Source organism: Arvicanthis niloticus, chromosome 12 (assembly GCF_011762505.2).
Source record: "Arvicanthis niloticus isolate mArvNil1 chromosome 12, mArvNil1.pat.X, whole genome shotgun sequence".
Lineage (NCBI taxonomy): Eukaryota > Metazoa > Chordata > Mammalia > Rodentia > Muridae > Arvicanthis > Arvicanthis niloticus.
The window spans coordinates 31,309,579-31,334,598 of record NC_047669.1 but is presented as its reverse complement, the minus strand read 5'-3'; the positions used below and the strand labels follow the sequence as shown (position 1 = coordinate 31,334,598).

At 38.0% G+C, this 25,020-nt stretch overlaps 1 protein-coding gene and 1 long non-coding RNA gene across 3 annotated transcripts in view; one reads left to right on the top strand and one right to left on the bottom strand.

Annotated features, from left to right (window-relative positions):
• LOC143444061 (uncharacterized) overlaps nt 1-2,253 on the top strand; it is a 9,667-nt gene extending 7,414 nt beyond the window's left edge. Inside the window, exon 3 of the long non-coding RNA XR_013113589.1 lies at nt 2,118-2,253. This is a non-coding gene — a long non-coding RNA (uncharacterized LOC143444061). The remainder of the gene's footprint in view (nt 1-2,117) is intronic.
• Nucleotides 811-25,020, bottom strand: Btla (B and T lymphocyte associated). Of its 2 annotated transcripts, none has more exons than XM_034515552.2 (6): nt 24,536-25,020; nt 10,913-11,233; nt 8,276-8,311; nt 6,908-7,066; nt 4,906-4,952; nt 811-3,335 (listed from the first exon to the last, which is right to left on the bottom strand). In XM_034515552.2, exons 1-6 carry the CDS (start codon nt 24,642-24,644, stop codon nt 3,087-3,089), a joined length of 921 nt encoding a protein of 306 aa, XP_034371443.1. In that variant the 5' UTR covers nt 24,645-25,020; the 3' UTR covers nt 811-3,086. The 2 variants fall into 2 exon arrangements, with proteins under 2 accessions (XP_034371443.1, XP_034371444.1); XM_034515553.2 differs by having other exon boundaries at nt 6,908-7,063; nt 24,536-25,018.

Sequence of the window (25,020 nt, the reverse complement as noted above, 5' to 3'; positions counted from 1 at the left end):
TTGTCTTATTTTATTATTATTATTTAGATGCTTATATGTTTTCTAAGCAGAGACAGAAAAGGGTGCAGATCTGGAAGGAAGAGGAGGTGGAAGGGTCTTGGGGGAGTTGAGGAAGGAAAAACTGCAACCATAACATATTGTATAAAACATATTTTCAATAAAAGAAAAATTACAAAGAAAGAAAATGCTCAGTAAATTGTCACCTGGTCGTGCAAGAACTGGAATATTTACCTTTATACCATAGATCTGGACTGTTCTCAGCCTTGGTCAGAGATGCTTCTCACTATAGTAGGTGTGTTCAATGCAGAGACTTACAGCAGGTCAAGGGTGAAGAACAAGTGACAGTTGAGTGCTTAGCTATATATGTGACATCTGTACCCACCCCCTTCCAATGCTTAAGGAAGATGATTGAAGAGGAAGGGGGAAAGAACCTGAGAGCTGGGACACAGGAAAGAGTGTTGTAAAATACCAGCTTCTGGACATGGTGTCAGTGTTGCCCTCTTGGGCTCACAGCAAGCAGCTAGGGTTACTTGTACAAGACCTATACCAGACTTGTGCCATCAATGTCCCTCATGGATGGATAAGGGACTTATGATGGCTGCTCCTACAGGGGAGCTATTGGCAGTTTATTTCTGGGGGAGAGGGGGGAAGAAAGGGTCTTCTCCAGTGCTTCAGCTACTGACTAGAAAATTAGCATTTCCTCAATTTCAGGTAAATTTTAACAATTTTACTGTCTTACTGTGAGCAATTGACAATCTTAAAGTTCAAGGAGATCATTAAATTATTTACCACCTGTAAATTAAGTAAACATGAAATAACACTGGAACAAATTTATTTGAAGATATATACATATTTACTAAGTAGGAATAAGAGCATAAATGATATGTGATTGACAAACAAGGTCATTCATTGAGGTGAAATCCCGAGCAGTGTCTTTCATTGTAAAAAATATTAAGAACATGCTTAGCAAATAAGAGTGCTTGCTGGACAAGCATGGGGACCTGAGTTTGGATTCTCTACATCCTTGTAAAGAGCTGGGCAAGAGCAAAGATAGCCCTAGCAATGTGGGAAGCAGGAACGGGAGGATCCATCACTGGCTTGATCCCTGCTAGCCTAACTCCAGGTTCAATGAGAGACCTTCCCTTAACAGAATAAAGTGGAGAGCAACAGAAAATGGCACCTGGCTTTCTCTTGGGGCTCCTGCACACACGTGTGCACACACCACACACATATACCATACACACACACACATACGTGCATACCCAAATATGCATGCACACACAAAGTTTTTCAAAGATTGTTTTAAACAGAATAGTCAGAAATATTTTGTTTTTAAAGCCGGAGACAACTCTGAAAGAGTTGCTTAAGTTGCCTGTAGATCTGATAAGAAGGACAGAGAGCAGTACTCATCCCCCTCCCATACTTCCTGTTTCTATTTTGAAGATGAGCTGCTATTCTAAGATCTTTTTTGCATAAATTCCCACAAAGGTTCCTGCCTGAACACGCTTAACTAGAATTGGTTGCAACAGTATCTGAAAACACTGTCCGTTGTCCCAAATTCAGGGAACTGAAACCTGAGGTGAACAGCAGGTGAAAAAAAAGCTGTGTAGCAAGGCCTCTTCGTTCACTGTTTGTAGATACATTCTCAGCTCCTATTCTCACCACTTCACCTGTTGTTTTCTATAAATAACTAATTTTCTCTAGTACTTTGCACCTTCTAAGCAAACTAAAAATAGAGCGGCAATAGGACTGGTTTCTCTTGTCTCATTTCCGGACGTCACACCTTGCATTTGCATGCTAGCACTCAGATGCACAGGCACCCCCACATATGTGCACGCAATTATATAGGCCACATTCACTCATTCAACAGTTCATGTGTTTGCTCCAGTGGATTCTAACTCATGCCCAATCCACTGTATACTAAGACTATGACATTATTCAGTTTCAAGGTCTGAGAACTCAAGCCTCAAGCTGATGAATAAAATTATGAGCTACTTTTAAGTAATTAGACTCAATCTGGAAATTCAGAACACCTGAAAATCTCAATCATCTTCCTGAGCAGCTGCAACATCAGAATTTAAACCTGAGTGATCTTTGTTTGCCATACTTCATTACAGATGCATCATGAAGACTCACTTCACAAGAATCAAAAAACAGATGTTCATGAATGTATGCCAGCCCCTACTGATCAACTCATTCTTCAAGACTCTCCTTTCATCAATTGCCCTTTGAGTTTGCTCTCAGGTAAAGCAAAAGGTGGGTTAAAAGTTCAACCTGGATTGATAATATCTATTCCCATGGACTCTTGTTCATAGGCCCATATGTATATATTAGTTCAGCAGTGTTAATTACATTCATGGGCATTATTCTACTTGATCCAAACACTACCATTTCAATTACAAATACACTCACTATACATTGATGACTCCTTAACGACCTTCCTTTCTCAAGCAAGCCAGGTGAAGATGAACATCTCATTGGTGGGAATAATGAATATTGGCCCCACATCTATTTGGCATATTCTGTATCTGTACTGTACTAATTACCCTTTCCAATCTTTTTCTGAATTGAGTCCAAGATAAGTTTCCTTTACATTAAAAATAATAATAAAGCATTATCTATAGATTGACATGAGAAATTGTCTTATCATGACTGACTGAGAACATACAATCATTACTGTATTTATGATTAGTTAGTCAAATTGGGCCATTCTTTTTCTAGAATGTGTAGTGAGCAGATCCAAATAATAAGCTTCTTTCTTCCCTGTAAGTCTCTTTAGTAGTTCCAAAGAAAATATTGAAAAACATTGGGTATGACATGGTAAATTTGAAATGTCCTATTATTCAGCTATTTGTAATATGAGTTTTCCCAGGGAAGAGTCTGTTGTTCAAGGCTCTTGTACAAAACTCTCCCAAAGTTTTCAGGAGAAATTTGGAGTAAATATTTTATGGACCTTTAAGATACAGCACCAGGACAAAGCATCTTAATTGAAAATTCCCAAGTTGAAGGTTATTTGACATTGACGGTTCAGACCAAGGTATTGACATGTGGTCATGCAGTGTCTGCCACCTGGCTCAGTGGGAAGTTTAACTCCTCACACAAATGGATGCATATTCTGTGGGTGCCTCCTGCATGCTGCTTGCCTGTCTTGGGTTCCTTCCAATAACAGAATGGTTCAGAGAAGCATAAACAATGCCCTGTTTGTTTCTCTCCAATTGTGAGCTAATTGTTGATTCAGATTCTTCCTGCATACTGGACCAGGGATCATTATCATAAATTCTAGTTTCTGTTGGTAGTTCTTGGTAATTTGGCCTGGAACTCACTGGAATATCAACCTAGAAGAGAAAAGAGATGTACCATGTAAGAATGTGACAAAACATGGTCATTATTGAACTATGAGGAAAAGGCTACATGTGTCATGCATATTGTCCTTCATATAAACCACTTCGTATCTACACTTTCATTAAACTTTGTATTATTAAACGGTGAAAGTGTTGGATTTGGTTTGTTTGTTTTTGTTTTTGTTTTTTTAATACTATGTCTAGATCTACATGTGTGTTAAGCAGATATTTGACCACTACGCTCCAAAGGCCAAACATCTGAAGTCCACTATAGTCATCCCAAACAATTGTTTTATGCTTTATCATGGGTGATTGGAGGCCACAGAACATACACACAATCCTCATTCAATAGAAAATCACAGTCCAAGTTCACAAGAAAAGAAAAAAATCCAATGAAAATGCCAGGCAATTTATAACACATTTGGCATATGGAATATAGAATAACAAAAAAGGAAGCACCTGCCAAAAAGACCTGAGACCTCTCCAGGAGACAAGGGACAGGAAGATTGTGGGTCACCCAAGACACTTTATTATGTATGATCTGAGAACAAAATTGTAAAATAAAGACAAATTTTGAAAAAACAAAGTTTCGATGAGGTTCTAAAATATTATTCTAGTTGTTATTTCTAATTGTCATACTTTCAAATGGTGTCGGAGACCTAAATCATATGAGCCAAAGAGGAATTTGTGGAAATTAAAGTGAATCCTGGTGTTTTCTTTTTCTCTCTTTTTAGTTATTTGCTGTTACTGGTTATACACAGCATGCAGATGGTAAAAACGTTAATGTTGTATTAACTGTAAGAGTTTTAATTTTCATGTGCAAGAGTGGGGGGTATGAAACTTGTATGTGGGTAGGTATGCTCACCTGTGTGTGTGTGTGTGTGTGTGTGTGTGTGTTTGTATGTTCACCTATGTGTGGGAAATGGGTGGGTGGGGTACTTTCACCCACCTGTGTGTGGAGGGTGTGTGGTACATGCACTCCTCTCTCTCTCTCTCTCTCTCTCTCTCTCTGTGTGTGTGTAGGTGAATTCACCTGTATGGGGTGGTAGGTAGATACGCTCATCTCTTTGTGTGTGTGTGTGTGTGTGTGTGTGTATATGTGTATGTGTATATGATGTCTGCTTTATATTGTATACTTGAGCTACATTTGTTGGGACTCTATAGAGAGAAACACACCAAAATCTTCTGGTGGTACATTATAGTTTCTTGTCACTTCTGTGGACTTGGGCTGATTCGATAGAGTGATGTCAGCTGAGATAGATTTACGTGTTGAGACAAGACATATGTTGAGGGAAGACATGTGCTAAGACTGTTTGACTATACTGAAAATGGTCCCCAAACCCCTTGAGTTATTAACTGCCCTGTTATTTTTTTCCCTACTTTATAACAAGATGTTTATGGGCCCTATCTTACAAGTATTATGCAGGCAATCACAGCCAATGTGAAAGTTCGTGTGTGTGTGTGTGTGTGTGTGTGTGTGTGATGTCATATAAACTTACTTAAAAAGTACATATGGTACAATATACAAAAAATGTGTTTGTCTTAACAGATATTTCAAACATACCAAATTAGTTTCCCTTCCTGCTAAGTCAGAAGGCTTCTTTTCTTTCCCTGAAAGATTATAGAGAGAGGAGGGAAAAGTCAATCAAAAGGTGTTAAGAAAGCAAAGTGAACTATCTTCCTCCCATGCCCAGCACACTGCATGTTAGCAGTCACACTCTTAACTTTACCTTGCTAAATGTCTTGTCTAGCATGTACCATGCACAGCTATCTCAGTATGTACACATACGCAAACCCACTTCCCTCCTTACTTCCTATTTCACATAACAGTTTTCATATGCAAGAGGAAGGAGTATGGCCTAGTAAAACAGTTTCAGATGGTTTGTAGTCACTGAATATTCTATGCTAAACCAATGCTAAAAGTGCTTCTGTTGGCTCTGTGATATATGGGACATCTATATTACACTCCTTTCCCCCAAGGCTCGGATAATAGTGACAAAAGATTGTAAGAGCCAAAGGTTGGAGAAGACTGGGGGAAAAACTATCTTCTGGACATGACTACACTGTTGTACCAACTAATTCCTAACACCTGTTATTTCTTGCACAGACCTGTGCAAGATTAAGCCAGCAAGTATCCCAGTACATGAGCCCTGTAACCCTTAGCTGATGATAGATGATGGCTGTGAGGGAGGGAACAAAGAGTCAGTTCTTTTAGGGGTGTAGTCTCTGGTACTATAAATATAATCTCCCAACAAATCTCCATGGCCATATGTATATGAGCAATACTAATTGGACCCAGCAGATTATAATATATTTTTTTAAAGAACATGCAATTGGGGAGAGGGCATAGGGGATTCAGGAGGGATAAGAGAAAATGAGTAAGGTAAATAATATCAAAATACAGTGTATGCATTATGAAATTCTCAACAAATAAAAATATAAAACTTTCACAAATGCTCCTGTCATATATACATAATCTCAGTTTCCTTTGGATATGATGGCCAATCAAAATTCTCCAAGTTCCTTGTTCGATATTCAGAGAGATGTCCTAGCAGCCCTAGGAAATATGAAGCTACAGAAAGACCATGGAAAGGGCTTCATGGTAACAGATGCATGGAGGGATTCCTTAGAACTGTAAGATAGCTCTGGGATCCAGAAGCACTTACTTCAAAATACCAGAAGCACTTCCGCCCAGACAAAGCTTTTTCTTGTAGCAGCCAAATAAAGGGATGCTTTGTCTGGTTCAGTTTCTACAGCTACATTGTGGCTGGTATTGTAGAAAAGGGGAGGGGAAAGACATGGGAAAGAGCAGAGAAATAGAGAATATAGATGGACCAGATAAACATGCTTCTCTTGCTGAGTTTAACTGCTCAGGGGTGACAAAGAAGACATGACTTCAAAGGGGAAAAAAACCAGCTGTTTTCAAAATATCACATCTCTGACCAGAACTCTTGGAGGAGTTACCAGGGTGTGGGGCAACATTTGGAACAGAAATAAATAAAACAATTTTAAAAATATATCATGTCTCTCATTATAGACAAGTCACCTTCTCAAATGCAATGCTATTGAGTAAAAGACGGACTCAAGCATGTGCTTATGATAGCAATAGAAACTACATACACACATGAATTCCTTTTGGAACAATGATTCTTTAATTAGATAGGGTGTGTAACATTGGAATTATGTGGTATAGCTGTGGAAAGGGCACAAACAAAATAACTCAAATTAGACATGTTGAATCAAGATATTACTTCAAACTGTCCTTTGACTTGCTAAAGTTTAGGAGAATGCTTTCTTGTACACAGTTAAGATTGGTGTGTATAGAATGAGAAAGTTCCCGCCCAGAGTATGCTTAGTCACAATCCTAGGCTAGCACTGTGTTGCAGTAAGTATGATTTAGTCTGGTGGGAGCCTACATCAATCCACTCGGTTTTCTAGTGGAAACCAGTAGTTCCTCAGGAATCTTTATCTAGAAAGAAACCAATAACCAGCTAAAAATCTATTGTCCCTAGAAAAAAGAAATGCCAAATGTGTGGCACATGGGGCAAAGGGAAATTGCAACCCACCTTGGATCCTTTTCAGAAAGCAGAGCAGGCAGACACAGGCAAGGAGCAGAAGCAATGCCCCCAAAGTAAGCAAGGTATAAAACAGCCAGGTCCTGCCTGGCCTTTCTTCCATGTGGAATGGTCCTGAAGCATTGGTGGCATCTGTGATGTCAGGTACTGCTGAACACAGTTAAAAAGTCTGAGAAACATTAGAGTTGGCAACATCCCTTGTATTGTTGTGATTTGCATGATGCAATTTGCAGACTAAGCCTGAATTTCTCCTTTGGTGGTCTCAGAACCCTCAACCTCCTATTTTTAATCTTTTGTGATGACTTCACATTCTTCTTGGATGAGTCAATTGTAGAAGGATCTCCATGACAGTTCTAACAAACCGTGCTTCCAGGCCACTTTGTTTATATATTTATTTCAGTACCTCGGGAAGCCATTTTCCTTATGCAGTTTTATAACTTGCGATGAATTTTATTGCTCTAAAAATTGCCCCAAGTCAGATAGCTTATGGATGGTGGCTGGGACACATATCAGACAGCTTTCTGATGCTGTACTTTTGCTTTCTCTCATAAGCTATTGCCGCCAAACAACAGATGCTTTCATTTCTACCAAGGATGTTCTGCTTGACACTTGGTCAAATTTTATTTCAGACTATCAGTGTTAACAGTCACCAGGCCACTGTATGATCAAGGTTGGCTGAAACATAGTTTTTTTATCCACAACTCAATCAAAAATAGTGGGATTTTTTAATGTATAAAACAAACTGGAAAATATATGAATGCATAATACAGGCTACTGAAGTGGTTCTCAACCAGATAATTTCCATCCCCTAGAAATGTAGTAGTTTCTGGAGACATTTCTAGTATCACAAGGTGGGAGATGACCTACATCTAGTGAAGAGAGCCCAGGGGCTTGCTCTCCTTGAATCACACAAGATACCCCTCCATCACCATAGCACAGAAATCAAACAACTCAATCATCTACGAATCTTGTGAAACTGCTTTTAATGTGCATGTATTCTGAGCTGCGATGTAAGATGTATTTTTTCATTTTGGGGTCCCTGTTCACACAGTATCAAAAGCAGTGAAGTATAGTATTGGATTACATGAGTGATTTTCCCCCTAGATTCTTTCTTTGAGGGTAAAAACAATCAGGGGAAATGGGGAGAATACAATGGGCATATAGTTTAGCAGCACAGAATGGTGGCAAATGTAGTACAGCTGCTCTTCGGGTTGGCAAGCAGCCAGAGGAAACACAGCTGTCTTGGGGGAGGCAGTTGGATGGCAAACAATAATATAATAATCTAATACAAACAAACTCATTTAAGAGGACCTTATTCCCATTATTTATCTTTCTAATTTTGATTAATTTCATACTTACTTATTAGTGGGTGTTCTGAACAGTTTTGATGCCTTTCTGGAATAGAAAACAAGCTTGAGTATTAAAATGGCTTGAGAAAACACAATGGTGGTACTCAAAGTTACCTCTAAAGTCAGAGCAAATTAGAAAGGACTCTAGTATTGGCACATCAACGGAGAATCCAACAATCGAGACGAGATTCAGTTTGCATAATTCACAGATCTTTACCTTGAGATCATGGTACACAAAGCAAATGTGTTCTTTTCACGCCTAAGGAAAGACTACTGGCAACAAAGTACGACCTTCATCTGATTTGTCTTTTCTTCTTCATTCCTTAAATATAAAGACACACAGACTATGTGTGATCTCTGACACCTACAATACAACATAATATACAACCAGCAAGTGCTCCAAGAGAGTGTGGATGGCCACAGGGAAAAGATGCTCTGGGTGGCATTCCAGGTACAGAATCTTAAACAAAGCTGGTGGCTCTCCTACTTCCTTCCTTCTCAACACTCATCTCTCTGAACCCTCTGTATTTTTGTGATGTCACTGATCAGAAACTTACCTGGGACAATTAAGAAGCAAAGAATATATATGTGTGTGTGTGTGTGTGTATTATATATATGTATATATATTTATATAATATATTATATATTATGTACATGTGTGTATATTAATATATATTTATGGAATATAGTTTAGTGGCACAGAATGGTGACATTCCCAATATCACCTCAAGAGGGGGAAAAAACCAAAATACTTATATCTCCAAAATTTACTGATGACAAGCAAGGCCATAGTTCCAGGACATATTTCTTTCCTCATTTCATAAGCAGTTCCCTTAGCATTCTCGGGTTCAGAAATAAAAGGAATATTTTTACTCTTTCCTGGTAAGCACTGTTTTCTTAAAAGATTCTACATATTCAGTTAAAATTTAAACTAATTCTAAAAGATATGATTTGACCTCTACCAAAGAAAAACAACCCCCTAAAACAAGGCATGATTTCTATTTTGTAAGGCACTATAACCTTTTATGGGTTTTGGCATATTGTTATATAATGCAGTGGGGATAGGAAATGTCTGATAAGTGACCTTAAATGGTAAGTAAATCAACAGACTGTAGTATAAGTGCATGGATGGTAATCCTGGAAGCTTCCTGGAGAATTTGGGCAATAAGCTGGGCTTGAAAGAAAAAGTATAGCTGTGACAGATGTAAAATGGATACTCTGGGATGAATGACAATGGTGTAAAAAGGACAATGATAGACATATGACAAGGTTGGGTCTGGGGAGATGGGTTACATGTGTGATCTTGAAGACCTACATTGAATCTTCAGTGTCCATATAAGAGACAGAACACTGTCCGCTCCTGTCTGTAATCAAATGCTAAAGAAGAAGCAACAGGAGCATCTTGGGGCGATCACTAGGCAGCCTAACCATTCAGTTGAGTCCTAAGTTCACTGAGATACCATGTCTCAAAAAAGTAAGGGAAAGAACAAGTGAGGAAGACACAAGATGTCAACCTCTGGTCTTTGTATACACATGTGAACCAACACATACATGTACACATGAGTATACACGTACACAGATGAGGCAATGGAAAGTAGGGCTAATGTGGGAAGCGGCTCCACTCTCACCATTACAAAGTGGCACTTGGCATAGGCATTGCTTGAGAGAAAAGACAACTCCATATATGGAGTTGTATGTGCTGAGAGGTGTGGTTACCCGATCACCCCACCTCACATGATTGAGAGTGGCCAATTAGTGACTTCGTGGCAGCTGCTGATAGGATCAAGGCAATGCATATAAGGGGCTGCGGGAGCTGGGGGAGGGAGAAGAGAAGAGAAAGAGAGAGGAAGCGTGCTGTACAGGGATAGCTGAATAAACCGCTTGAAGAAGAACACGGTTGCCGTTGCCTTATTCTGCAGGTCGGACGTGGGTAGCAACAGGCTAAAGTCCAGCATAGTCTACACCCCAACTTTAGGCCAGCCAAGACTACGTACTGAAACCCTGTCTCAATCACAAACAAAAATAAACAAAAAATGTAACTGAGGGGCTATAGAGATGGCTCAGTAGTTAAGAGCATGGTCTGTTCTTCCAGAGGACCCAGGTCCAATTCCAAGAACTCACACAAAGATCAGAAACATCTGTAACTCCAGTCCCACTGGCACCAGTCATATACATAGTACATAGACATATATGCAGGCTAAACCACCCACACACAGAAAATAAAAATAATGTAAAAAAAATCAATTTATCATATACAGAATTTTATTCTAGACTATCAGTTCTATGTTGATCTCACCACAGTATTTGAATACATATATTTTAATAAGTTTTGAAATAGAGAGGTCTTCCAACTCCCTTCTTTATCAAGATTATTTTGGCTACTCAGGTATATTACAGCATGATGTGGATTTTAGAATTAGCTCTTACATCTCTTTTAGAAGGTTTCTGAAGTATGAATTAATGGAGATAATGATGGATCTTGGGAACTGTCATCTCCATATTAGTAAGTCTTCTAAACTAATGTGGTGGATTGTGGATGTGATGCAAGTGTTCCAATTTCTTACTGAAGCACCTAAAAGTCTGAATTTCACAGAAACATTTCATTTAAAAAAAAAAAGCTACAGATGGTCTGGGGTAGATCACTTACCTGTCACATGGATGGTTACTGCGTGGCTATTAACAACTTCAGAATTTACGTCTGTAGAACAACTATACATGCCATCATCACTGAGATGTATTGGTTCAAAATGGAGAACGAAAACTGAATTCTTGTGATTTTCTTCCCAACTAGTGTGTAGCTTAGGTCCAACTTCAAGGGGTAAACACCTTGTTCCTCTGTGCTTGCACCAAGTCACATTAGGTCTCTGATCACAGTATATCACAGGACATTCGATTTTAAATAACTCTCCTGTCCAGGCAGAGTGTTCGGAATTCCTTTTAATTTTAAGTTGCACTTTACACTCATCACCTAAAACATGAAAGCAAAACTGGAATCAGTGTTCTCTCTTAGAAGGATCATAGATACCACTGCAATAATTTCTACCAAAGTTTTCCTCATGCATAATTCCATAATTTGCTTCAATGTTCTCCTTTTTCTATACTTTACCTTCAGTATCCCAGTGTGGTACACAGCTGGCACATAATAAATGCTTGCCTTAAAAATAAATTATTTTACTGGGTGATGGTGGCGCATACCTTTAATCTCAGTGCTCTAGAGGCAGAGCCAGTCATATTTCTGAGTTCAAGGCCAGCCTGGTCTACAGAGTAAGTTCTAGGATAGCCAGAGATACACAGAGAAACACTGCCTCAAACAAACAAACAAACAATTTATGCTTTCCAAAAATATAATATCATAAATTCTGTTTTACAGATGAGGTTGCAATACTAAAGAGAACACCCATGGTTATATGCTAATAATTATATGCTAATAATTAGGAAATTTGAGACTTTAAAGTCATAATGAATCCATTACTGTGTAATTTACTAGAGTTGTTTTGTTTGTATTACTTCTTAGCTAGTAATCACATTTTCTAATACCAGCACTCCTACAATCCACTAAGTGAAATAGGGATGATTTTACTTCCCTATAATACTGGGTATTGGTAATTTTCTTCCTTTGTTTTTTCTTCCTTCCTTCCTTCCTTTCTTTCTTTTTTAGCTTTGTTTGATTTGGAATTGATTTTGTAATTTTTTCTTTATTCTTCTCTTGTATATCCCAGCCACAGTTTCCCCTCCCTCCACTTCTTCTACAGCCCCCACCACTCCCCCAGATTCACTCCTCCTCCCTTTCCCTTCAGAAAGGAGCAGGCCTCCCAGAGACATCAACCAAATGTGCATAGCAAGATACAATAACACTAGGAACAAACCTTTATGTCAAGGCTGAATAAGGCAACTCTGTAGGACAAAAGGGGCCCCAAGAGCAGGCAAAGGCACCTTCACTTCCAGGGTCAGTAGCCAAAAAAATGCCAAGCTAAACTATTGTAACAATAATGCAGAGGACCCATCACAGACTCATGCAGGCCTGGTGGTTTCTTCTTCATTCTCTGTGAGCCCTGCTTAGTTGATTCTGTAAGTCATTGTTCTCCTGGTGTCCTTGACCCCTTTGGCTCCTATAATCCTTTCTCTCCTTCTTCTAAGGGGGCTCTCTAAGCTCCAACAAATGTTGAAATGCTGAACTTCTCTTATTAGCTGCTGGAGGAACCCTCTCCCATGACAATTAGGCTAGGCACTGATCAGAATAACAGAATATCATTTTACTGATTTGTTTCAGGTTTTTTGGGGGGAGGGGAGGGGACGTCTCATTATTCTACCCTAGGTCTCTGGGTTATTTAACCTCCAGTTCCTGGCCATCCAGGATGGGCTCCCGTTCATGGTATGTATGGTTAACTCACTCTCTCAAGTTAGACTAATTTCAGAACTCCTATATTGCCCTAGCACATCTTGAAGGTAGAACAGATTGTAGGTTGAAGGTTTTGTGGCTGGGTTGTATCCCAGTCTCACCACTGAAAGCTTTGCCTGGCAATTTACAGCAAGCCTATAGCCAACATCAAGTTAAAGGGAGAGAAACACAAAGCATTCCACTAAAATCAGGAACAAGACAAGGCTGTTCCACTGTCTCCATATCTATTTAATATAGTACTTGAAGTTTTAGCAAGAGCAATAAGACAACTGAAGGAGAGCAAGGGAACACAAATTGGAAAGGAAGAAATGAAAGTATCATTATTTGCAGATGATATGATTATATATATTCATATATGTATGAATATATATATTCATATATATATATATATATATATATATATATATATATATTCTCTTGCTTTTCAGTGGCCTTAATACTGTCTTACAGTCTTTTCTATGAATTTGTTTTGTACTTTACAAAACAGAAAGAGAGCTGGGCAGTGGTGGCGCACGCCTTTAATCCCAGCACTTGGGAGGCAGAGGCAGGCGGATTTCTGAGTTCGAGGCCAGCCTGATCTACAGAGTGAGTTCCAGGACAGCCGGGGCTACACAGAAAAACCCTGTCTCGAAAAACCAAAAACAAACAAAAAAAAACAAAAAAAAAAAACCAAAAAAACAAAACAGACAAAAAACCAAAACAAAACCAGAAAGAGAAACAGCACCTGACATCTTCAGAAATTTCTGCATACCAGACAGATATTTTGGAAGTATGCTTCCTTTTGTTTAGGCAAATCAAGCTTTTCTCCTGGAAATGTGTATCCCAACGACTTATAACCCTTGAGTTGGTAACTGGCAAGGGTTTATAAAACTGGCTTCACAAACCAGGAGTAGTCACTCATATGTATAATACTAGTACTTAAGAGGCTGGTGCAGAAGGATTATTGCTAGTTTTAAGACAGCCTAAATCACATGGCAATTTTGAGACCAACCTGTGCTATGCAGCAAGACACTGTCTTAAAAAGAAATACAAAACAAACAAACAAAAAACAAATACAAACAACCTATACCATTAAAAAGAAATTTAAATTTTCTGTCATTAAAAAAGTTATACTATCATTAAATGATGAATTATGTTTATCATTAACTTATGATTCTTTACCTTGTAACATCAACACACAAAGTAAAGCTGAAGCCAACACACATGAGAAAAAAAGGTTTTCTTTAAGCAGAAAAAAAATAGACAATGTAAGATGCCAAATTTACCCCATTTTATACACAGCTCTTACAATTTCATTATTATTTGATAATTAACCTATAGTTGTTATATAAAAAACAAAAATAATAAAACTTAAAATTATGTTTAATTACACCCCTTGCTTGAAACAAACAAGTATGCAATTTGGTCTACAAAAGATTCTACCAGCACTGTTACTTCAAACCAGAGACAGGCTTCAAAAACTCAAGGTTCAGTTGCTCAGGGTGCAGTCATCTGTAAGGGTTCCTTCTCATAACTGAAGGGCTGCGTTGCTCCTTTTGCAATCCACGCATAAAAGGACTAGAGGAAAAGGCATGCTCGTGACAACTTTAGAAGTCACTGGGCATCAGTTACATCATATAGCTTGTATGTCTAAAGCATCTAGAAATTACTGGATTGGATTCCTTTAGCTGGTGACACAAAATAAGCAACACAAGTGAAGATTCCTTTTTATTAACTACTTTGTGGCACTTTCATCTTTTTCTTTTTATATTAAAGGTAAGGCTAGGCACAGGGTCTTAAAGTATTTCAAGTTTTTTCTTCCACCTTTATGATTCTTTCTTGGTTTCTTTTGTGGTTGTTTTATTGTTATTTTGTTTTGTTGTTTTGTTTTGAATTTTTAAGACAGGGTCTCACTGTAGCTCTGGCCATCCTGGAATTCACTTATGTAAACCAGGCTGACCTCAAACTCAAAGAAATCCATCTGTCTCCACTGCTTAGGGCTGGGATTAAAGGCATGTGCCACCATGCCCAACTTTTTCTTGGTTTTGAACTATTCATGCCAACAAACCTACTCTGCCTCCTCACTAACTTCCATCCTTCAGTACTTTTTCTGAAGAACTTTACAGAATTATGGGCTATAATGATGCCTAAATGAGATTATAGACAAAGCTTCCATTAAAAATGAAGAATACTGATGCTATGGAGTGCTCACAAAAAGACATGACTACACTCCAAAAGACCAAACAAACAGCTAAAAGAATCAGATGCAGATATTTGCACCCAACCAATGGACAGAAGCTGCTGACCCCTGTAGTTGAATTAGGAGAAAGCTGGAAGAAGCTGAAGAGGAGGGTGACCCTGTAAGAAGACCAGCAGTCTCAATTAACCTAGAGCCCCCCTCCCCCGAGATCTCTCAGACACTGGATCACCAACCAGGCAGCCTACACCAGCTAGTATGAGGCCCCCAACACATATACAGCAGAGGACTGCCTGGTCTGGGTTTTGTCAGAGAAGATGCACTTAACCCTCAAGAGACTGGAAGCTCCATGGAGTTTAGAGGTCTGGTGGTCTGGGTTGAGTCAGAAAAGATGCACCTAACCCTCAAGGGACTGGAACCCCAGGTAGTTTAGAGGTCTGGTGGGGTGGGGGTTGAGGGTTGGGGACATCCTTATGGAGACAGGGGCAGTGAGGAGGTATGGGATGTGGAACAGCTGGAGGGTGGCCTGGGAGGGAAATAAAATCTGGAGTTTTAAATAAATAAATAAATAAATAAATAAATAAATAAATAAATAAATAATAAAAAAATAAAGAATCCTCAGGGACTTATTTTAAATACTTCCTAACATTTAATAAATCCTCACTGTAACCTTTGGCCAGATCTCATCAACTCTTGCATTGAATAACTGAAATTTGATTGAATTTTCAGGAGTCAAGTAGAGAGTAGAGCTTGCAGAAAACTTTTATCATCTCTGATTATTGACTTATTTAAAACTATATTGAATTCTCAAACAACTTCACTTTAAGACTTCATAGTTGAATTGCCTCAAATTTTCTAGAATAAACATGAAAGCAAGTTAAAAGGTAAGTTATGAGGGTGAGGTTTTCAAAAACTTGAAGAGAAAGGGTAAGGCTGCTACCCAGGAGGAAGCACCTGACAATACAGCACCTGATGTGGTCAGATTTATGGCAAAGGGCAAGGAAGTCAAGGGTGGAAAGGCCAAGTGAAACTCTGTCTCCAAAGTCTGTTCCTCTCTCAGGTTAAGAGACCTCAGCCAGCTCATATCCGTTTTCATCTTCATGAGTACATTAGAACACGGTGGCTGTGGACAAATATCTATCTTCCTCAGTGAGCTTACTGCTCAATTCATGAAACAATTATGTAATGATAAGTACCTTTTCTAAGTAAATCTACTAGGTACTACTCTGTTTCCCTCCAGAGGTATCTGAGCTTGAAAGCAAGGTGGAGATGAGTCTTGACCTCATTGTTAGAGGCCATAGGGATTGGGAATGAGGTGTGCCTTTGTGGAATTCGCCTTCATATGGAAAAGAAACATGCACAATGATGGGCGACTACTACTGTCCCTGTGTACAAAGCAGTTGGCATGGGATTTAAGGATGATTTGCTGGAGGCTGGGCTGCCCTTTGGTGAATGAACCACCTTTGACCATCAGAGCAGAGACAGGTGAGGTACTGAGAATGTGAAAAGCTAAAAGTTCTGTTAAACCAAAACCTCACAGCAGTTCAGGGAACAGATGCATAGCAGGATTGCAGTTTTCAGGAAGGAACAGAGACCTTTGGTTATTTCAGAATGAATAGAAAAAGCACAACTGGGGGACACTGAAACTTGTCCTATCCAAGGAAAAAAATAACATGATGTCCAACTTGGCTAGAGAGAAGGCATGAAATTGGTGAAAAATGGGAATATTTACTTAACATAGCCATTTCCAACAACACACAGTGTGTCTACTTGGAACAGACATTTAATCTTATTGACCCTCAGTTTCTCTGTCCATATTGTGATGGATTACCCTCCCACTCAACCGGAGATCTGCCACCTCATGCTAATAGCACAGTTAAACATACTGCTCTTGTTTAGTGTTCTGTGACTACATGCTTGAGAGGAGCTCATGAATTACATGCAAGAAAGAGGTAGTGAGTGACCTGTTCTGACTACATCGCTGACCAGGAACCAGATGATGGAAACATGGCAATTTCTCTGAGTATTCTTTTCCACAGGATAAGGGTCACATAAGCTGGCACAGAATTTTTTTCTTGAATGTTAAAATGCATAGAAGATGAATGCTTTTACGGAATTCAAAATCAAGATCAATCCCTCTTTGTGCAAATAAGGCGGGGTTTTCTTATTATTATCTTCAACACCTATACCTGATGTCAGTGGGTCAAGAATGATCCATTAAGTCAGATGTCACAGTTCTAATTTTTATCTGACAAGCACATCAACAATTCCTTCCTGCCTACCTCAAAATATGCCAGTCAACTGTGTGACACTCAAGATGCAGTGTCTTTTCAAGCAAACATTTTCTGAAGAGGGCATAATCACAACTGGTTTAGCTCTGACTTATCTGCCAACTCCTACTCACTCTGTCCTTGGTATAACTGATCCTGATACTTTTCTCAAACATCATATCTGATAAGGAAATTTTGATGTTAAAAATGAAGATGTATATAATAAGACAAATAAATTAGCTACCACCTTCAGGATTTCATATACCAATATATTTCTTTGTGAACCTCTAGGAATGGAGGAGTTTTTTTTTAAAGGCTTTCAAAAGTTACTTGTGTGTTCTATTCTACATGAAATATGTATCCCGATTCTAATCTAGGTAGAGTATAGCAAATGTGAAATCTGGGTTGCATTATTTTGAACAACAGCTATCTCCATATAAAAAAATACACTTTCAGAAATCTCAGTAGGAAACAAACAATAAAATGTCCAGAAGTATTAAAAATAAAGTCAACAAACAAAAATGTTTTAGGAATATGTGTTATCACAGAGAATGTGGGGACACTGGCCAAAATCAAACTCTAGTGATTCTGAGCACTATAATACAAGCTCATAATGAGCAGAAATTGAATTCATCTGTACTCAGGGCCTGCTCTAGAGTTTGGACAGGTCAATGAGTTAACTTTCATGTAGAGTAAAATTTCTGCTTGAGGATAAGTATTACAAACATATTAATTTACAAATCATATACATATCATTAAAACTCAATAACATATTAATTAGTTAGAATTTAAACCAAAAATGTTCTCGTGGGGACTGTTTTAACATGGACATTGTTCAAAAGTTCTAATATATAATGATAGTCAACAGTGGATAGTATGGATACTGTACCTTTTTACTGTCCATATTCTAAAGATGTAGACATCCCCCTGCCTATGATCATTTAAGAACGTGATGGTTTCTAACAGAATTTTATAATGAGACTTTTTAAAACCTTAGACATGACATAATCTCCTATCTTTCAGATCCTCAAAAAGGGGAAAATACCTCTAGTTGAGATGCTTAAGAAATATTTCATGAAAGAAAAAGAATCTGAGCCCAACTCCACTTCTAAAGAAATCTAGTCCTCTTGTCATTACAGTTAATACCATCTGCACTGCTTAAAAAATGCCTTATGTTATTCTATGATTACTCCAACTGTTTTGTCATGATTATACCTATTGTAAAACAAATCCCAACTGAAAAGTCACTAACCCTCCATTGAAAAATTCTTACAAATAAAAACTTCAAAAATGGTTTCACTCATTGAGTGAAATCAATTACAAAATTGAGTAAAGATTAATTTGAGTTACAATACTAGAGATAAACATAGAAATGTAAACTATTTTTAGAAAAATAAAATTATTATCAGTGACCTATTAATACTTTCATTATAATAGTCAAAAATCCCTTTAGCTTCTATCAGGAGATGTTGTGATACATAATCAACAAAGAAATGCTTCAGAAACATGCTGGAAAGACTACAAATATAGAAAAGTCTTCATAATCTGGAGAGAGGAGATGGTCTCTAGATAGCATTCAATAATATAGTCTGCTTACCTTCAAGGGTAGGGATAGTGAAATGCAGAGATTACACTCACTGAAAAAGAAAAAGAACTACATTTTCCATAGAAAATTGGCATGTAGGAATCCTTTGAGGTAGTACCCCACACCCAGCCAAGACCAGTCCATGAACAGCCTTGTAATTACACATTAACAATCCTGAGACATCAGGGCAAACACTTGAGAAAATTATAGGCACTGTATCAGAAAAATCAAAGAATCATCTTTCCATCATAAGCTAGCTGTCACAGTAACAAAATTAGAAACACAATAACTTGAGACTGTACTGGGGGATCTGCACTCCATTCAGAAACTACTCATTTAATGTTTTGTAGTTTTGGTTAAATGTGTTACTTTATGGTAAATGAGCCTATTCCATAAGTCAGAGATTCCCAGAATTCTAGAAATACTTAGAGAAGTGAGAGAGAGTGTGTGTGCGCGTGTGCGTGTGTGCATGTGCGTGTGCTTGTGCGTGTGTGTGTGTGTGTGTGTGTGTGTAAATCAGAACTGTAATTGTGAAAGACTCACTATTGGAAGCAACCTTGTGTCTTGATGTCAAGAACAAAGAAATCAATGAAAGCTGAGTTTGCTGTCAAATGGAACTGGAAAGAATTGACTCCATGTGAAGCACATGGCATGAATTCATACACCACCACCTAAAACACAGCAGAGACCACAAAATAAAAAAAATTGGAAGGTTTCTCATAATCACTTATTATCTTCCACTTAAAGCATATACATCTTTATAGTCATATATGAAACATTTAAATGTGCTTTCATATGGTGTTTTTTTTTCCCCAACAGGGTTTCTTCTAGGTCCAGAATTTCTTATACTTAAACTATGATATTTTGGGAAAAATTTTAAAGACTACCTCTTACATTTAGATGTATATGATTATCAGAGACATTAAGCCAGACATCTCTTATTTTTACCAATAATTTTGAAATTTTTGGGTTTAAAATACTATGGTATTTTCTCTTCTAGAGATGCTTAAAGTGGAACAAGCAGAGATCTCGAGAAGTTATCCATAGAGCAGATATGTAGTTTAAGCCATGTTTGGCAGATAATTTCAGAACCTCATCTAACTTATTCATAACTAGTTACCCACAAGGGTACCAAATCTTCCTTATCAAAGTGTCATACACACCTCCCAGGTCTAGTACAAAAGCAGGCAAATGGAGAGATGACTAATAATTCTTAAGTTCTTACTATGTGCTATGCATTTGGGACATCATATATACAAGTGATCTTTGGCTTATGGTAAAATGACATCCTGATGAACCCATCATAATTTTAAAAAATATTTGAAGTCAAATTGCATTTAATAAACCTACTCTATCAAGCACCATATATTAACCTATCTTACCTTAAACTTATTCAAAATAAATTAGCCTACAGTGAGTCAAAATAAACCAATATAAAGTCTATTTCATAATTAACTGTTGGTACCTCATATAATTTTAGAGTATAAGTTAACCAAAAAATAAAAAATGCTTCTGAGATGGTTTGCTGCACAGTGTAGGTCATTTATCTTAGCAATTGCACAATTGAGTAAGGCTAAAGTATTGCAAAAGACTATCATAGCATATATTGTTAGCCTGGAAAATATCAAAATTTTGAAGTGTACCTTTACTGAATTCCTATCACTTTTGCACCATTGTAAAATTTGACACTTTACAAGTTGACTGATCCTAATTAAGAAATCATACATATATTGTTTCAATACACCACCACAATGAGTTTATAAGGTAGTTACTAGCACTGTCTTTTTATTTAAGTTGAGTAAACTGAATTTGAGAACAAATAAGCCACCTTCCATAGGTCATGTATTGGGAGAAAGATTTGGAACTAGAATTTGAACCAAGATCCTCTGCTTACTCCAAGGCACAGGCTGTGATCCAAAGACGCATTGTGAATGAGAATATGTAGAAAAAGTTCTTATCACTACTTATTATACTCAGCAACAATAAATACCAGGTGTTTCTATTTTTAATAATAATAAAGATTTATAAAACTGACACATAAGTAATGGTTAAAAGCTATAAAGCCAGTGAGTGTCAGAAACAAAATAGAAATTCAAAGGCCTTTCCCAAGTTCCTCTGTTCTGAAAAGTTAATCCTAATTGCTTTCATGGAATTAACAGTGGTGTGGAATAAATGGGACCTGGGACAGGCAAACAAATAATAGAGATGGAAAAGGGACATGCTGTGCAAAGCTGTAATTCCTTTATGTAAATAAAAATGTTATGGAATTACACTGACCAACAAGGCTTGATTGACATAGCCAAAACTACAAGCTAAAAGGCTTTGGCTTTGTCTGTTTTAAAGTTGGCTCTTGATACTTCATTATGTGTCTATTAGGTGGCAGGTGTCTCCTTATGCTTCTACCCTATTGTTCACTGCCTTTGCCCCCCCAGGTCAGAGGCTTCACATGCATCCCACTTCATGGAATTCCTCGTCCATTCTATGTGTCAAGGGTGAGGTTCTGGCTATTAGTTCGGTAGATAAGATATAAATATCTCCAGTGAATAACAGAAGGTTTTGGACAGTTTAATGGCTCCAAGGAATGATGATTCACACTGATAAGCTACTGAATACTTCTGGTCAGGGGAACACTGACCACCCATTATAGGTGGGTCCTGACTTCCATAGATGCTAGGTCCCCTACCTTGGTTACATAGCTCTGAGGAAGGGAAGCCAACCTTAACAGCTGTTGACAGAACTGGAGCTGGTCCCCCATTCTATCAGAAACCAGAGTTTTTCCAAGTGTGGTCAAAGGAAAGTGTTGCCTTGTGATGCTCAGTAAGAGTATGTTACTCAGTAAGAAAGAAAGGGGCAGGGAAGTCCACTTTCACTTCCCTTCAATAAATTTTCTCACATCCCCAGTAGTCTGCTAAAGAGATGGCACATTGAGAGCTTCACTGGATCTCAAGCCCCAGATATGGTTGACTATATCTCTGTGGTTAAAAAAAATTACCAATTGTTCCCCAATGTTCACTTTCCTTTTCTAGTATTACAAATGAAAATGAACCAAGCCACCTCCATCCAGCTAAAAGCTGAACACCTCGGCTGCTCCTACTGATGACTTCGGAACCATGGACTATTTGTGATGGATGTGAACTCCAGGTTGTTCATTAGATGAACAGGGGAATTAGGGAAGAGGCAAAAATGTTAATGAGACCTACCAGCTCAACTTGATTTTGTCTTTCAGGTATCCTGAGGAATAGTGGTTTATACTCTACTTCAATCAGAAGAGAAATGACGTTCTTGAAACTGGGGAAGTTTTTCTCTGTATTTTCCCCACTCTTGAGAAACACAAAAGCACACCTCCTGAGCATTTCATATTACTATAACTGTGAGAAATATTTTTAAACCATCCTTAAACAAGGTGAAAATATAATGTTGTAAAGAATTCCATAATTACTGAAAGTCATGGGAATTCTTCAGGATATAAAGGCTGCTTATGTCATTAGTATAATTTTAAGGAATGTATCCATTATTGATTTTGTCCAGAAGAATGCATTTTTCAAAAGATTACTTTTTACATTCTTTTTGTGAAGCGAGGGGGCAGCAGGGTGCTGAGGATAGAGTCTAAGCTCTCATGTATGTTAGATGAATGCTCTACCACTGAACCACCCCTTCCAACATTTATCAAACATTCCTTTCTTAACCTATATTCTTTTAAAATATTTTTATTACATTTATTTAGTGTGTATATGCACATGTGTGGGTGCATGTGTGCATATGTACTGGAGTGTGTGTGTATGTGTGTGCATGCGTGTGTGCATGCGTGCATGCGTGTGTGTGTTGAGGGGGACAACACATGTACAGGGATTAGAGGATAGCTTTCAGGATTCAGGGCTTGGTTCTCTCCCTCTACTATGTGGGTCTTAGGGATTGAACACAAGTTATCAGATTTGGCAGCAAGCACTTCTACCCACTGAGCCCCCTACCAACACCCAGTCTATGTTAGTAATTCAATGTAAGTAACATTGTTATCCACTGTAAAAACTGCTGAATAAGACACCTGGCCTGCGCTTATCTAAATCTTTCCATTTCATTTTGTGTGTGTATATATATATATATATATATATATATATATATGACATTTGGAGATAAAAATTTCAAACAAAATATTAATTATTTAAAGCAAGTATTAGTGAGACATTAATAAAAAAGCATGAAATCAGAGCTAGACATAAGTAAAAAGTTTTAGTCACAACACAGTGACTTCAGCTAATTATTTTAAAATTAAGATCTGGGTAAATTTAAAATAATGAGTCTGTAAGGTGATAGGCAAGTTAGTTCAACTTATTTAAACATTCTACAATGTATGCCTGTATTATAATCTTACTTCATGCATATCTATAGTATTCGACATTTTTGAAAGGATGAAATAAATAAGTTTAAAACTAGAGCTACTTAAGATGTTAATGTTAAACCTAAGTTCTCATTTAATTGGATTTTGTCAGAGGTACTGAGGGAAAAAACCTATTAGCAAAGATCACCATTAACATTTATGAAGCTTTAATTGCATCTACTTACCACAGCTAGACACTATAGGAATAACAAAAGTCCAACGATTAGGATAATTATATACTTTTAAATGAAGAAAGGAAAGCTAAGAAAGGAAAAGAAACTTAACTGAGTTCATAACGTAAGCAGCAGAGAGAGTAAATAATCCAATCCTGATAACCAAGTTTCTATGCATAAATACTAGATTATAGCACACTGGGTAGAAGAACATAATATAGAGTTCAACCCCAATTGTAATGCAAAATTTAAAAACTTTGTTTCGCAGAGTCCAGTCTACAATAGAGCCCTTAGAATTAAATAGGTTCCATTTAATATTTGACTTCACTTGTCGCTCAGGGAAGGATAATGATAAACAAGGGCTTGGATGCCTGAGGAGAGGTTCTACTCTGCTCCTGACTAGGTGGTCTTGTGACATCAGAGCTGAATCCTAAATTTCACAGTTCTAGATTTCAAGATGCCATCCCACAGGACCTCAGTGGTTACATTTTTCAGTTCAGCACGAATGTGGCCAGTTGCTACATGTGTTATGGTGGAAGATAATGTCTTAAAATGTTTGAGCCCAGAGTTGACTGAGCAATAAGAAACTTGTGTTAATCATTCACAGGCTTTTCCCCTCTACAGTGCTTGGTTCTTGTGCAGGTGCAAAGTAGCGAGAGCCTTCATGATAGAGAAGGGATTGCAAGTTTGGCTAACACAAAGGCTTTGTGGGGATGAGCCAGGAAGAGTTCCATAAATAATCCAGGAGTCCCAAGCATTACAGACAGTGTCTTCATAGACGATGGAGAATTATTCTCTTGTTCACCTGGCAACCATTTAGGAATCATCCTGTCCAACAAAACTGAAGCAACACAGGAGCTCTGTTCTTCAGCCTCACAGCGTGAAGCCCGCTCAGTATTCTCATAGTACACCCCACAGAAACAAGGAGGGAATTCTACTTAGATTGAACATTATTTGAGAGTATCCATGGCTACAGCTATAAACGCAAATATCCAACAGCTTTCCCACCCCAGTGAGCACCACAGCATCCTGTTGACACCCGTCTAGTGAGAACATAACATGTCTTTCTCATTAGCATTGCACCCACAGAGATTTTTGTAATAGTGACAAATCTGTACTTAAGTGAAGTACAGATTTTCAAGAAGCAAAAGTGACTCGCCACTCTGAGCTACACCCTGGACATAAACATCCCTCTCAACAGAGCAAGATCAACAAGGAAAACTATCACTGACAGGAACCCTGAGGAAGAAAACCAGTTTTTTTTTTTTTTTTTTTTAAAGTAGGTCCCTTACCAATCTTCTTAGTAGGTTCCTTACAAGAGATGCTCCAGAGGCTCAGATGGAGGATGAAGAATTCCCTAAATAACCCAAGAGTCCCAAGCATGGCAGGCAGTGTCTTCATTCCAAGCACATGTCAGGTAAGGGGAAACTCCTCACGCAGAAGGCTTCCTCTTCTTCCCTAGAGATCTTCAGAGCTGGATCATAGTATTCACCCTAGCAGCATCTTAGGCAAAAATAAATTAATTAAAATAAAATAAAATCAGGAGGTGTGGTGGGAGAGAACAGGGTGAGTAGCCTGAAGGATTTGTGAGAGCAAGAGGCCCCACTGTGGTTTTGTTTCTGATCCAGTCTGCTCTTCTCTTTCCTGTGATGTGCAAAGCAGCTGGCTCCTTGCTTCCGCTCTGCCACCGTTCTTGCATAGCCTTGAGGTTTTTCTCAAAGTGAACAATTATACTTAAAAAAAAAAAAATCTAAATTGTTACAGTCTTTAGCTTTAG

What these genes read in the sequence shown, in the direction of transcription:
- Btla (XM_034515552.2), bottom strand. Translation starts at nt 24,644, where the DNA reads ATGAAGACACTGCCTGCCATGCTTGGGACTCTTGGGTTATTTAGGGAA. An exon ending in AGTAACCATCCATGTGACAG is followed by an intron (nt 8,312 to 10,912) that starts GTAAGTGATCTA and finishes TTTCTATTCCAG; the next exon opens with AAAGGCATCAAAACTGTTCA. An exon ending in TTCAGAACACCCACTAATAA is followed by an intron (nt 7,067 to 8,275) that starts GTAAGTATGAAA and finishes AACTGTGTTCAG; the next exon opens with CAGTACCTGACATCACAGAT.